Source organism: Mizuhopecten yessoensis, unplaced genomic scaffold (genome assembly GCF_002113885.1).
Source record: "Mizuhopecten yessoensis strain PY_sf001 unplaced genomic scaffold, ASM211388v2 scaffold716061, whole genome shotgun sequence".
Classification (NCBI taxonomy): Eukaryota; Metazoa; Mollusca; class Bivalvia; order Pectinida; family Pectinidae; genus Mizuhopecten; species Mizuhopecten yessoensis.
In genome coordinates this window covers 1-16403 of record NW_018479928.1, presented here as the reverse complement: position 1 = coordinate 16403, position 16403 = coordinate 1, and the positions used below count along the sequence as shown (strand labels likewise).

The window sequence follows — 16403 nt, the reverse complement described above, 5'->3', positions numbered from 1 at the left end:
CTAGCTTATCATTTGGAGAGATCTTAATTGATGGTGTGAGCTTTGTACATTATCTGTAGAAAATTACAATACATAATCAGTATTGGTTTTAAAGAATGATAAAACAAATATTGCAATTCCACTTCCTATGTCTATTTATTGTCTTTTTTCTTGCCTTTTTTTTTTTTGAATTTCTGCAGATGATGCTTTCTTTAATTCTTAGAAAAGTATTATGACTATCCTATTTCAAGTGTATAAAGCTGAGGGGAACACATTGTACAATGTAATATATCTTGTATAAATCCTTTGGTATAAACCTTTGTATTGGTGTCATTTCTTCAGCAAGTCTAACTATTTAAAGTTAAGTGTATTTATAGAGGATGACCAGTCGTTATCAACACATAGAAATATACACAATCCTAGAGGATCAAGAAAGGGATTATGCCGTTATCTTAACCAATGGAAATTTCATCAAATGACCTTGAAATTAGAACAGTACAACACACAATATTGAAATAAGATTCGTACAAGGCTCAAAAGTTAACCTTCAATATGGAACAAAGCAGAATATTAAAGTTTCATTAAACAATATAGAAACATCAAAACTTCATTTTTGCATTGTGGTCTTGATTTTGTGGGAATAATTTGAGAGTAGAACATTAAATCCCAAACTTACTAGGAAGTAAGAACTACCAGGGTTCACCAACATATCTACTCCTGACAGAGGTGGACTGATTCCAAAACTTACTAGGAAGTAAGATCTACCAGGGTTCACCAACATATCTACTCCTGACAGAGGTGGACTGATTCCAAAACTTACTAGGAAGTAAGATCTACCAGGGTTCACCAACATATCTACTCCTGACAGAGGTGGACTGATTCCAAAACTTACTAGGAAGTAAGATCTACCAGGGTTCACCAACATATCTACTCCTGACAGAGGTGGACTGATTCCAAAACTTACTAGGAAGTAAGATCTACCAGGGTTCACCAACATATCTACTCCTGACAGAGGTGGACTGATTCCAAAACTTACTAGGAAGTAAGATCTACCAGGGTTCACCAACATATCTACTCCTGACAGAGGTGGACTGATTCCAAAACTTACTAGGAAGTAAGATCTACCAGGGTTCACCAACATATCTACTCCTGACAGAGGTGGACTGATTCCAAAACTTACTAGGAAGTAAGATCTACCAGGGTTCACCAACATATCTACTCCTGACAGAGGTGGACTGATTCCAAAACTTACTAGGAAGTAAGATCTACCAGGGTTCACCAACATATCTACTCCTGACAGAGGTGGACTGATTCCAAAACTTACTAGGAAGTAAGATCTACCAGGGTTCACCAACATATCTACTCCTGACAGAGGTGGACTGATTCCAAAACTTACTAGGAAGTAAGATCTACCAGGGTTCACCAACATATCTACTCCTGACAGAGGTGGACTGATTCCAAAACTTACTAGGAAGTAAGATCTACCAGGGTTCACCAACATATCTACTCCTGACAGAGGTGGACTGATTCCAAAACTTACTAGGAAGTAAGATCTACCAGGGTTCACCAACATATCTACTCCTGACAGAGGTGGACTGATTCCAAAACTTACTAGGAAGTAAGATCTACCAGGGTTCACCAACATATCTACTCCTGACAGAGGTGGACTGATTCCAAAACTTACTAGGAAGTAAGATCTACCAGGGTTCACCAACATATCTACTCCTGACAGAGGTGGACTGATTCCAAAACTTACTAGGAAGTAAGATCTACCAGGGTTCACCAACATATCTACTCCTGACAGAGGTGGACTGATTCCAAAACTTACTAGGAAGTAAGATCTACCAGGGTTCACCAACATATCTACTCCTGACAGAGGTGGACTGATTCCAAAACTTACTAGGAAGTAAGATCTACCAGGGTTCACCAACATATCTACTCCTGACAGAGGTGGACTGATTCCAAAACTTACTAGGAAGTAAGATCTACCAGGGTTCACCAACATATCTACTCCTGACAGAGGTGGACTGATTCCAAAACTTACTAGGAAGTAAGATCTACCAGGGTTCACCAACATATCTACTCCTGACAGAGGTGGACTGATTCCAAAACTTACTAGGAAGTAAGATCTACCAGGGTTCACCAACATATCTACTCCTGACAGAGGTGGACTGATTCCAAAACTTACTAGGAAGTAAGATCTACCAGGGTTCACCAACATATCTACTCCTGACAGAGGTGGACTGATTCCAAAACTTACTAGGAAGTAAGATCTACCAGGGTTCACCAACATATCTACTCCTGACAGAGGTGGACTGATTCCAAAACTTACTAGGAAGTAAGATCTACCAGGGTTCACCAACAAATATACTCCTGACAGAAGTGGACTGATTCCAAAACTTACTAGGAAGTAAGATCTACCAGGGTTCACCAGCATATCTACTCCTGACAGAAGTGGACTGATTCCAAAACTTACTAGGAAGTAAGATCTACCAGGGTTCACCAACATATCTACTCCTGACAGAGGTGGACTGATTCCATGCTTAAAAAAAATTGTGAACTGAAATAATTTGACAGGGAATTAACAGAATCCCAGCCGACCTAAATATAACAACACTTGTTCAGAACAATAAGTTTATATCCATCCTAAGTTTGGGTTAACATTTCCGTTTGAGTCAAAGACGATAAGAAATACAGGTATTGTTTTATGATTATTGACAGGTGGTCTAGTTTAAGACTGGACTACAGCACTTGAAATATTACTATATAGCTAGTTAAAAATAAGGTCATGATGACGACTGTAACATTTCTGTAGGGTAAACTGAAGTATCTCTTGTTGAAAACCCTGACTACCATCGATTGATCAAAAGGACGCATCTCAACCAGACAATTCCGAAATTGAAACTGAGATATAATGTTAGTGCAGGCAAATTCGTTACATTAGCAAGGTTTCAGTTAATAATTCGTCACATTAGTAAGGGTTTCAGTAGATAATTCATCACATTAGTAAGGGTTTCAGTTAATAATTCGTCACATTAGTAAGGGTTTTAGTTAATAATTTGTAATTCGTCACATAAGCAAGGGTTTCAGTTAATAATTCGTCACATTAGCAAGGGTTTCATTTAATTATTCGTCACATTAGCAAGGGTTCAGTTAATAATTCGTCACATTAGTAAGGGTTTCAGTAAATAATTCGTCACATCAGCAAGGGTTTCAGTTAATAATTCGTCACATTAGCAAGGGTTTCAGTTAATAATTTGTCACATTAGCAAGGGTTTCAGTTTAAAATTCGTCACATTAGCAAGGGTTCAGTTAATAATTCGTCACATAAGGGTTTCAGTTAATAATTCGTCACATTAGCAAGGGTTCAGTTAATAATTCGTCACATTAGCAAGGGTTTTAGTTAATAATTCGTCACATTAGTGAGGGTTTCAGTTAATAATTCGTCACATTAGCAAGGGTTCAGTTAATAATTCGTCACATTAGCAAGGGTCTCAGTTAATAATTCGTCACATTAGCAAGGGTTTTAGTTAATAATTCGTCACATTAGTGAGGGTTTCAGTTAATAATTCGTCCCATTAGCAAGGGTTCAGTTAATAATTCGTCACATAAGGGTTTCAGTTAATAATTCGTCACATAAGTAAGGGTTTCAATTAATAATTTCTCACATTAGCAAGGGTTTCAGTTTAAAATTCGTCACATTAGCAAGGGTTTCAGTAAATAATTCGTCACATTAGCAAGGGTTTCAGTTAATTTGTCACATTAGCAAGGGTTTCAGTTTAAAATTCGTCACATTAGCAAGGGTTTCAGTAAATAATTCGTCACATTAGCAAGGGTTTCAATTAATAATTTGTCACATGAGCAAGGGTTTCAGTTAATAGTTCGTCACATTAGCAAGGGTTTCAGTTAATAATTTGTCACACTAGCAAGGGTTTCAGTTAATAATTCGTCACATAAGTAAGGGTTTCAGTTAATAATTCGTCACATAAGTAAGGGTTTCCGTTAATAATTTGTCACATTAGCAAGGGTTCAGTTAATAATTCTTCACATTAGCAAGGGTTTCAGTTAATAATTCGTCACATAAGTAAGGGTTTCAATTAATAATTTGTCACATTAGCAAGGGTTTCAGTTTAAAATTCGTCGCATTAGCAAGGGTTCAGTTAATAATTCGTCAAATAAGGGTTTCAGTTAATAATTCGTCACATAAGTAAGGGTTTCAGTTAATAATTCGTCACATAAGTAAGGGTTTCCGTTAATAATTTGTCACATTAGCAAGGGTTCAGTTAATAATTCTTCACATTAGCAAGGGTTTCAGTTAATAATTTGTCACATGAGCAAGGGTTTCAGTTAATAGTTCGTCACATTAGCAAGGGTTTCAGTTAATAGTTCGTCACATTAGCAAGGGTTTCAGTTAATAATTTGTCACACTAGCAAGGGTTTCAGTTAATAATTCGTCACATAAGTAAGGGTTTCCGTTAATAATTTGTCACATTAGCAAGGGCTTCAGTTAATAATTTGTCACATTAGCAAGGGTTTCAGTTAATAATTTGTTCAAAAGCGCATTTATCAAAATTCTGACGAGCACCAGTACAGAAGAAGATTTGACTGAAATGCGTATAAATAAACATTGTTGTAAACACGCCTGAATGATGTCACACAGCAACATTTGTGACGTCATCAGGCCTGCCGTGGTTTTGCTGAAAGGTGCAGGCAGTTTCGCAAACATTTCACTTATTTGCAAGTAATGTAAGTGTTTAAATGTAACACTTTGTATGTTTATGTTTATTACAAGTCGTAATGATACGAACAGCTCCAAATGTGTGTCTGTAACTGATTAACATTGAAATAAATGGCTTTTCTTAGCTGTGATAGTTTATTTTCGGTAACTTGAAGAATGTTATTATTGGTGTTTGAGTAAGATGGCTGGGACCGGCTGAGATGAGGTCAATTTACATGCATCACAAAAAAGACTCGGTCTTGAACAACTATAAACTTCCAAATCGGTGTCTAAAATTATATTTTTTATCGGGTCCGGATGAGAGCTGGTCCCCCACCATTTACGTCCCTGTTTACATTTATATATTGCGTGGTCAGAGCTATGAAGCAGTCCTGTTCCAACTAACTGAGGAAAATCAAAAGTGTTAATCAGTAATAATATATATGATTCACGCTTAATATGATTATAATGTTATCGAAATATTGCATATTCGTTCATCGTTGAAATAACAAATNAAAGGGGTAAATGCCAGTTTCAGTTTTTAATGTTCTATGAAATACATTGTATGGACAAAGGGAAGCAATTCCTAATTCCTATGCAAATTAATTATCCAAAGGTCTAAAATGATATATTCTAGAGGAAACTTGGTACCCTTCTTCTGACAAACCTATAAAGATATACTGTACACACAAGAAGAATAACTTCACAGTGGTACACTTTTACATAAAACTTTGATTCATAACAAATTAACAGTAAATCCTCCTGTACAATATGATGGGAACTTCGTCTTTATTTTGTTCTCCATTCCAAAAATAATATATATATATCTTTTGCCTTAGCTTTCAGTACTTTCAGTACTTTGATTATACCTCTTGTCAAAATGTTAAGGGGCTTTAACTGTGTTGAAGACTATGGTGACGTTGTTTACGTCACATCTTATGTATTATAACGTCATATGGCAATTTCGTCACAGGGTGACGAATCAGAGTGCATGGCGAATTTGGGTGCACTAACGTTAACTATTAGTAGGATATGGTATTAAAAGATCAGCTAATTTTTATCTGCATATATAGTGTTTGTTCTTTCCCGTTGCTGAAAAAGTGTTTTTCCCAATCCTTGATCTTAACGTCGCTCGAATCTCTCGGCGTCATCACCCACTATTTCATGGGGATTTTAAAATCCGCTGACAGTGAGAATTTCATTGCTTATATTTGGATGTTGGGGAAAGCAGATGGCTTGCAAACCATTTCCTCCCAGTTCAAATCTGGATGCCTGCGTTCCTGATCTTACCACTGATTTGGCCTCGGTTGCTTTGAACCTCTCCAATACTGATGACAGAGGAAGTTGCAGTGGTAAAGTACGGGTGTTGATATTGGAGAAACAAGGCGGAACTCCAAGCCATAGGAATAGGTAGCTGCTGTTGGATCTCTCCAGTCCCTTTACTCGGAGTAACCACATGCAGCATCAACAGCCACATGAATCTCAGTTGTTGGACTATCCATCTTCCTTATCTATTCATCTTCTGTATACTTTTATGTTCCTGGTACCTTTAAGTGATCCATCAAACTTTTCCTTATGTAATTGCTTATCAATGTGATTTAGCTGGAGCTGCTGGGATATTGGTTCCTCTATCTGCAATTGCTAAGAGATGTATTCTCAGTCCACAGTAGCTTAAACTGGTTGATCACGTTATACATACTGATATCGTAGTCATAGATTCGCCAGTCCAAATAAAGAAATTGAAAGAAAAACAATTTCCAAAATAGCCTAGAGAATTTAATTAACACAAAAAGAACGAAAGCATCAATCTCAGAATTATTGGCAATCGACAACTCTAGTAGTATCACGGTTACCCCTTTTACTCGACATTCAATATTGACACGAGGCATAATAACTGTTTAACTACAAATACTCTTCAAAATAACACGACTGTGTTCTTGCTTTTATCGGTAACTAAGATCCAAACTGCAGTATGTTGGTCATAACCGCGTCAATGAAATAGGTTAGCCGGTTCCGAACTGTAATCGGTTGGACAGAACTGCACTGTAATGGTTTTTCAAAATTAAACTAGTCTACATCATTGTAATAAGTTAGCAAAATCTGCACTATAATCGGTTTGTCAGATCCGTACTGAAATTGGGAGGCCATAACCACGTCAATGTAAAACGTTAGCTGGATCCAAAAAGTAATCTGATAACCAGACACGCAACATGTAAAAGGTTAGTCATATTTGCACTGTAATAGGTTAGTCAGATCAACACTGTAAAAGGTTAGTCATATTTGCACTGTAATAGGTAAGTCGGATCAACACTGTATCCACCTGAAATTTAGGAAACACAGTTTTAGTTTCGGCAGAACTAAAATCAGTTCGATATTCGCGATTGCGCTTATTCGACCTTTTTACAAGCATCACAACTTATGAAACAAACTATAGTAAATATATATTAACGCTTTGATTCGATATGTCAAAAAAGGACATCGATAATTATCAAAAGTTGTAATGATATATACTTTTTCTATACTCCCATTCTAAATATGATTTGTTTTTCCTCTCAACATCTTTCATTATCACTTTATCTATATCAACTCTCACACAAACAAATTAATCTCTGTATTAAATCAGTTTTTCCTGTGTTTGATTGACATTGAAACGTTTATTTAACTGACAACATTCTTCTATAAGTTTACTTCTCATTACAACACCACCTTACCTTTTGAAGTACAAAAACCGCATGTTTTAGAACAGTAAGTTTTGGCCCAGGTAGTAAAATTTGTACAAGCATCGGCTGTTCTTCCTTCACATTCTGGCTTGTCGACACACCCACCTAGACACAGAATAAAAATATAAGAATATCATCAACAAAATCTTGTTTAAAAAGTTATTTACGCGTCGACCTGAACACAATACATATGTAAAGGACGTTCGGCTTTGAATGTGTATCGGTGAATTATTATTTATGTAATAATAATCTTGCTGTTTATATTTATATCAATAATTTTGAAATGTAATGCTTATTTCTTAATGATATCACCTATCACAAAGAAAACATCAACTCGCTCATATTATGACCGCTGTTTTCGAAATGAGTTATAGTTGGAAAACTCTTCTGACTTAAAATTGTGTCAATACGCTGATGGGGTCTGGTAACCTACATTGAATATTGACACTAGTTACTGTATGTGGATAAGTACTAACACACTGGCGACCTAGATTAAAGATTTACACTAGTTATTGTATGTGGATCAGTACTTACACACTGGTGACCTAGATTGAGGATTTACACTAGCTAGTGTATGAGGATCAGTACTCACACACTGGTGACCTAGATTGAAGATTTACAATAGTTAAAGAATGTGGATAAGTACTAACAGACTGGTGACCTAGATTGAAGATTTACACTAGTTATTGTATGTGGATCAGTACTTACACACTGGCGACCTAGATTGAAGATTTACAATAGTTAAAGAATGTGAATAAGTACTAACAGAGTGGTGACCTAGATTGAAAATTTACTCTAGCTAGTTATTGTTTGTGAATCGTTACTAACACACTGGCGACCTAGACTGAGGATTTACACTAGCTAGTGTATGCGGATCAGTACTCACACACTGGTGACCTATATTGAAGATTTACACTAGTTATTGTTTGTGGATCAGCACTTACACACTGGTGACCTAGATTGAGGATTGACACTAGTTACTGTATGTGGATCAGTACTTACACACTGGTGACCTAGATTGAATACATACACTAGCTATTGTATGTGGATCAGTACTTACACACTGGTGACCTAGCTTGTATATTTACACTAGTTATTGTATGTGGATCAGTACTTACACACTGGCGACCTAAATTGAAGATTTACACTAGCTATTGTATGTGGATCAGTACTTACACACTGGTGACCTAGCTTATATATTGACACTAGTTATTGTATGTGGATCAGTACTTACACACTGGTGACCTAGATTGAATATATACACTAGTTATTGTATGTGGATAAGTACATACACACTGGTGACCTCGGTTGAAGATTTACACTAGCTAGTTGTATGTGGATCATTACTTACACACTGGTGACCTAGGTTGAAGATTTACACTAGTTATTGTATGTGGATCAATACTTTAACACTGGTAACCTAGATCGAAAATTTACACTTCCTATTATATATGGATCAATATATACACACTGGTGACCTAGATTGAAGATTTACACTAGTCTAGTTATTGTATGTGGGTCAATATTTACACACTGTTGACCTAGAACTAAGATTTACACTACCTAGTTATTGTTTGTGAATCAGTACTTACACACTGATGACCTAGATTGAAGATTTACACTAGCTAGTTATTGTATGTGGATCAGTACTTACACACTGGTGACCTAGATTGAAGATTTACAGTAGCTTGTTGTTGTATGTGGATCAGTACTTACACACTGGTGACCTAGATTGAAGATTTACACTAGCTAGTTATTGTTTGTGAATCGGTACTTACACACTGGTGACCTAGATTGAGGATTTACATTAGCTAGTTATTGTATGTGGATCAGAACTTACACACTGGTGACCTAGATTGAAGATTTACAGTAGCTTGTTGTTGTATGTGGATCAGTACATACACACTGGTGACCTAGATTGAAGATTTACACTAGCTAGTTATTGTTTGTGAATCGGTACTTACACACTGGTGACCTCGATTGAATATTTACACTAGTTATTGTATGTGGATCAGTACTTACACACTGGTGACCTAGATTGAAGATTTACCCTAGTTATTGTATGTGGATCAGTACTTGCACACTGGCGACCTAGATTGAATATATACACTAGTTATTGTATGTGGATCAGTACTTACACACTGGTGACCTAGATTGAAGATTTACACTAGCTAGATATTGTTTGTGAATCAGTACTTACACACTGGGGACCTAGATTGAAGATTTACACTAGTTAAAAGATGGAGAAGTACATACACACTGATGACCTAGAACGAAGATTTACACTAGCTAGATATTGTTTGTGAATCAGTACTTACACACTGATGACCTAGAACGAAGATTTACACTAGCTAGATATTGTTTGTGAATCAGTACTTACACACTGGGGACCTAGATTGAAGATTTACACGAGTTATTGTATTTGGATCAGTACTTACACACTGACAACCAAGATTGAAGATTTACACTAGTTAAAAGATGGATAAGTACATACACACTGATGACCTAGAACGAAGATTTACACTAGCTAGATATTGTTTGTGAATCAGTACTTACACACTGGTGACCTAGATTGAAGATTTACACTAGTTATTGTATGTTGATCAGTACTCCCACACTGGTGACCTAGATTGAAGATTTACACTAGTTATTGTATGTGGATCAGTTCTTACACACTGGTTACCTAGGTTGAAAATTTACATTAGTTATTGTATGTGGATCAGTACTTACACACTGACAACCAAGATTGAAGATTTAAACTAGTTAAAGAATGTGGATAAGTACATACACACTGATGACCTAGATTGAATATTTACACTAGTTATTGTATGTTGATCAGTACTTACACACTGGTGACCTAGATTGAAGATTTACACGAGCTATTGTTTCTGAATCAGTACTTACATACTAGTGACCTAGGTTGAAGATTTACACTAGTTATTGTTTGTGAATCAGTACTTACACACTGGTGACCTAGGTTTAAGATTTACACTAGCTAGTTATTGCTTGTGAATCAGTACGTACAAACTGGTGACCTAGTTTGAAGATTTACACTAGCTTTTGTTTGTGAATCAGTACGTCCACACTGGTGACCTAGATTGAAGATTTACACTAATTGTTGTTTGTGAATCAGTACTTACACACTGGTGACCTAGATTGAAGATTTACACTAGCTTGTTATTGTTTGTGAATCCGTACTTACACACTAGCTAGTTATTGTTTGTGAATCCGTACTTACACACTCTACACATATGTGGGCACACCTTCCGTATATTACCAGATATACAGTGACTGACGTCGTAGAAACCGCAATAGGTATTATCAGTACACTCCTTTTTGTTGTCGTCTGTTGAAGAAGCAAACCACTTTTTATTTCGTTTGTGTTGAATGGACATCAATGATTTGTTTTTATTTTACATAGTGTCGTGAATTCGGTGTGTGTTTATTACACACCGTCACAACAAGTAGTTGTAACTGCTCTTAGCTCCTGAAATCAAATACAAGGTTGAGGAAAATCATGAGACCGCGCCGAGATGTCACATACAGGTTGTCGGCGCGGTTATCGGTCCAAAATTGTCACCACTGCCATTGCTGATGCTTTTTTTCTTTTAAATAAATTCTCAACATTTCAAAGTGTGTTTTTGACCGTTTTGTGATAAGAAATGAATATTATTTCTACCGATATGTAAATATTAAATTCCCATTACAAAGTAGTGACATTACACATTAGTTGGAATGACAGAAAAATCTGTTCACTTTTTCAAATGATATTGTAATTTTAATTAGAAAATAACATACCACAGCGTCAACACACATTGCCAAGTCAGGCCTCACAGTCCATACCAAAAGATACATTGAGAACAGAAGATATAATAAACAGAACGATATCGTGAATGCCCTGCCCCTGCCACTCCCCGAACAAAAGACGAAACTGTTCAGAAAGGGTAAGTTACCCCTGCAACAGATGTAGCGACCATCGTTATTTCAAATCCTAAAAAACTTGTCGCAGAAAATCGACGAAAGACAGTATCAACATTTCTTTATTCATGAAAGACAATGGAATATCATAGACATAACCTTTTACTAAATTATGGGATGTCATTACGTACCGTTCATGTGAAGACAGTGTTTATAACAGCACATGCTGAACTCGGCAGGCTTGTCCTCTGGTTTACACAGCGAGTCATCAACCTCTAAAGACGCGTTTGTCACACTCATGCACTTTATAATTTGTCTCTGCTCTCCGATACCGCATACTTGTGAACACTTGGAAAATAATTAAATACATTTTTATTTCTAATTTAGTAAATATAATGTATTTCAAATATTCATTTTGTTCCATTAAGATATCATTTTTTATATATACAACGAATCAGGCAATAGCACATAATTGATAACGCATGCGTGTAGGAATGAACACTATTTCACTGTTACTGTTATTTATCTAAGTCATTATAAAATGTCTTATTTTGCATCTTTCGTTGTAAATAACAATATAAAGATATACCAAGTCAATCAATATACTACAGGAATTTTCTTTATAATTCTATCTCGTTGAACCCAATCTATACAATGTTCCTCTTCCTCAAAACCACATCAGAATGAGACAGCCCAAAATCATTCAAAACGTTTTCAACCATCTTACATCAGTCCACCATAAACAAATTTAATTTCATATATGCATATTCCCTCAATAATGATATCTTACATGCGTTGAGGAAGGTCTTTGGTGCTTCTTTTATAATTGTATATTTGTGATATTATTTGGTATTATGTTCTTTTATTTTGCATTCAATTTCGATAAAATGGCATTCGTCGTGCCATTTTCAGGCATATCGACTGTTGCGAATTACTGATGGTGAATGATACATCAAAGTAGTCTATATTTGTGAAAGGTAAAAGTCCAAATCGACGGGGTTCCGCTGTACTTGAGGTGAAATCGATACACTAGTTACGAGCTACCTACGTTTGACTTGTGTGTTATTCGCCAGACGGGTTGACAGGGTTGCTGGTGACATGTCATGGTGTTGTTGGGTTTGGTGAGGTGGTGACACTCGTGTAATGGACGTGGAGCACACCTGTTTACTTTACACTCCGTACCGTTGACGCACACCACCTGTCTTGTAGAGGTGCCGACCCCACAGGTAGTAGAACACGCGCTCCAGTCACCACTGTGCCATCTGTTACAAAAGTTTTATATAGCAACATATAAGTATGATGCTAAAACAATAGTCCCCAAATCAATGTCCTTTATTACAGGGCTGTAATGTATTGTCCTTTATTATATGGCTGTAATGTAATGTCCTATATTTTATGGCTGTAATGTATTGTCCTTTATTATATGGCTGCAATGTATTGTCCTTTATTATATGGCTGTAATGTTTTGTCCTTTATTATATGGCTGTAATGTAATGTCCTTTATTATATGGCTGTAATGTATTGTCCTTTATTATATGGCTGTAATGTATTGTCCTTTTTTATATGGCTGTAATGTAATGTCCTATATTATATGGCTGAAATGTATTGTCCTTTATTTTATGGCTGTAATGTAATGTCCTTTATTATAGGGCTGTAATGTAATGTCCTATATTATATGACTGTAATGTATTGTCCTTTATTTTATGGCTGTAATGTTATGTCCTATATTATAGGGCTGTAATGTATTTCCTTTATTATATGGCTGTATTGAATTGTCCTTTATTATATGGCTGTAATGTATTGTCCTTTATTATATGGCTGTAATGTATTGTCCTTTTTTATATGGCTGCAATGTAATGTCCTATATTATATGGCTGAAATGTATTGTCCTTTATTTTATGGCTGTAATATAATGTCCTTTATTATATGTCTGTAATGTATTGTCCTTTATTATATGACTGTAATGTATTGTCCTTTTTTATATGGCTGCAATGTAATGTCCTATATTATATGGCTGAAATGTATTGTCCTTTATTTTATGGCTGTAATATAATGTCTTTTATTATAGGGCTGTAATGTAATGTCCCTTATTATATGGCTGTAATGTATTTTCCTTTATTATATGGCTGCAATGTATTGTCCTTTATTATAAGGCTGTAATGTAATGTCCTTTATTATATGGCTGTAATGTATTGTCCTTTATTTTATGGCTGTAATGTAATGTCCTATATTATAGGGCTGTAATGTATTTCCTTTATTATATGGCTGTAATGTATTGTCCTTTATTATATGGCTGTAATATAATGTCCTTTATTATAGGGCTGTAATGTAATGTACTTTATTATATGGCTGTAATGTATTGTGTTTACGGCTAGTGTTTCTTGGCACCAATGTTTTGGAACCGTTTACGATCCAATTTAAGTTATAAATTATACTCGGAACCCACGAAAACAAAGTAACATTTTATATCAAATAGAACGTTATAACTGTGATAATTAAAACAATGCTGGATTGCACATGATGAGTAACCACTGTAAACTGCAGTATACATGTACTTGCCAAATTGTATTAGCAATTTTTTTTATTGCATAACTATACATACATCACAAAATATAACCTGTGTAACTATATATAACAGAATGTATTACGCTTAACTATACATCATATACACACACCATGACTTTGCATAAAAAAATATTTCTTTCTGTATCAGATTCACCTTCGTGTTCCATAACAAAGTTACATGGATATGAAACTTTAACAATATCACCATATAATATATTTTTGGTTTAATTCCGTCAATAATCGTGACAAGCTTTTTTCTCTCTCAAACGGATGGATACCACTAGCGAGTGTGGGTGTCGGAGGAAAGACCTTCATGCGTCTTTTCTGATCCAACTTTAAAAGAGCAGCAGCAAATGACACCTCATTTTAAAATACGATAAATTAATCGAAAGGCAAAGGAGTAGAGATGTAAACCTACCTTGCAGTACAAGTTCTTTGAATACATGTTGTTCTATTCTCAGCAGGGTATTCCTTGATCTTACATCTTTTATCCTCCACCATTGTCTGTAACGGAATGTCCGTACACGTGTGTATGAGAGACTTGAAACCTGTTTAAAGAACAATGTATGTATCCTGTACGTAATGACAGAAACCTGTTTAAAGAAAGAACAATATATATATCCTGCACGTAGTGCCATTAAGTTATATTATTTAGTTCAACACAACAAGGTCTGTACACTGAGTTAAACGAATCTACAAACTCTCCATTTAGGAAGCCTTTTTTGCCTGACTTACCTGTTCCGCAGGTAACATAAGACAATGACCATTTGGAATCGTGTTTAGGATTTATTGCTGCATTTTTTAGCCCGACTTACCTGTTCCACAGGTAACTGAGCACGAGGACCACTGGGACGTCCACTGGTACCGTTGTTGATGAGAGGAAACAAGAGGTGTGTGATACTCATAGTATATCCTGAGGTCGTACCGTTGATCGACATACTGGACGACTATTTCTACCTACAAATCACGAGAAAGTCGTATAAATGTTGTAACCAAGGCTAACATTTTTAATGTTATGCACCAGAGACGCAGAATCATTATACATATTTAATTGTACCAGTAACATTTAGATTTAGAAGAAATTTTGTTATTCCTGTCATCTATCGGATGGGTAAATGATAAATTATGATGTATGAATTATTGAGTCGACAAAAATTGCAAGCAATGTAAGAAAGTCTCATATTTCATTTTATTTGTTTCAAATATAAAAAAGGAAGATTCTTTAATTTTTAATTCACTCAAATTTCTTATCAATATATTGTTTGTTAACGGTTATTACCTGGAATTCGATATCTTGCTCCACTGGTCCTACGATATGAATTTCCTCAAAGTCTTTACAGCGTGTGAGGACAATGTCATACCGATCGTAGTAATAGTCGCCGACAGGTAACTGGTCGGATTCTACAACAATGGTCAGCGTCAGTGTATATTACAGGTAACACTGTCTCTTTTATCAATCGTGCATGCCGATCGAATTGATTTCCTCCGATTTGTTAAGTCCGGTTTGAATACACTTTTTTTATAATTTGATATTCTGTCACTTTGAATTTGTATTTAATATGCATTTGTTATATGTGTTTACGTCTTCACGAATTCATTGACCCTAAAGTCACATTTAGACTCTTCCAATAATTGGACAGTATATTGTTAAAATCCAGGGATGATCGAGTGGATAAAAATATATTATTTCGATTAAATTGACTTCAAAAGATTGATCCAAAAAGTTGTTTTTATAATATCTATATAGCAATACTCACTCAATTTGACAATAAGTGGGTAGTTATTTCGTATACAAATTCCTGTTGAACGTGCTGGAATCTTAAATGACATAGTCTTGCCTTTAAAAAAACATAATTAAAATAAATCATATACATTTATACCGATAATACCATTCTAGTTCAAAACAAACATTCAACGAAGTTACATAAAACAGGAAGAAATAGTAGTAAGGTTTTGTCTTGTTTGATATTAGTCCTGCAATTACCTTTGTTGTCGTAGAGTGCCCGAATATCAAACATCCCGGGCACACCAAGGCACTGTGTTCCATTTCCGTTACACACGCCGCAGGCATCAAATGCAGAGGAAGAGTCAAGGAAGCCATCACATCCGAAAATCTGCCAGGAAACATCGTACCGATTGCAATAATGAAATCAACTTACCCTCTATTATTTCTAATAAACGTATAACTAAGTCAAATAATATTATATATCTATTCGTACATCAGTCAATGTACCATACGCCATTGCCCTTCTCAAACATGATGATTTTTTTCCAATGACGTTTATTTTCCTTTCCTCAGTACTAACATGTCTGCGTCTCTGTGTATGGGTTTCACATACAACAGTAGATAATTAACTACAGAGACGGTTGTACTGAAAATAATACGAATGTCATCAAACCTGACCTGGTCTACAGTATTACCTGTTTACACATCAAACCTGACCTAGTCTTCAGTATTTCCTGGTTACACAGCAAACCTGACCTGGTCTACAGTAATCCCTGAT

At 35.6% G+C, this 16403-nt stretch overlaps 2 protein-coding genes across 2 annotated transcripts; both read right to left on the bottom strand.

Annotated features, from left to right (window-relative positions):
• Positions 1–586: 586 nt before the first annotated feature.
• Positions 587–2272, bottom strand: LOC110441619 (putative protein FAM47C). The gene has a single exon (XM_021484812.1). The coding sequence runs from the start codon at positions 2270–2272 to the stop codon at positions 587–589; it is 1686 nt and encodes a 561-aa protein (XP_021340487.1).
• Positions 2273–6826: 4554 nt separating this feature from the next.
• Positions 6827–15924, bottom strand: LOC110441618 (A disintegrin and metalloproteinase with thrombospondin motifs 13-like). The gene is made up of 10 exons (XM_021484810.1): positions 15884–15924; positions 15657–15737; positions 15179–15300; positions 14715–14856; positions 14318–14447; positions 12383–12596; positions 11526–11682; positions 10655–10762; positions 7408–7521; positions 6827–7016 (listed from the first exon to the last, which is right to left on the bottom strand). Exons 1-10 carry the CDS (start codon positions 15915–15917, stop codon positions 6967–6969), a joined length of 1152 nt encoding a protein of 383 aa, XP_021340485.1. The 5' UTR covers positions 15918–15924; the 3' UTR covers positions 6827–6966.
• Positions 15925–16403: the final 479 nt, after the last annotated feature.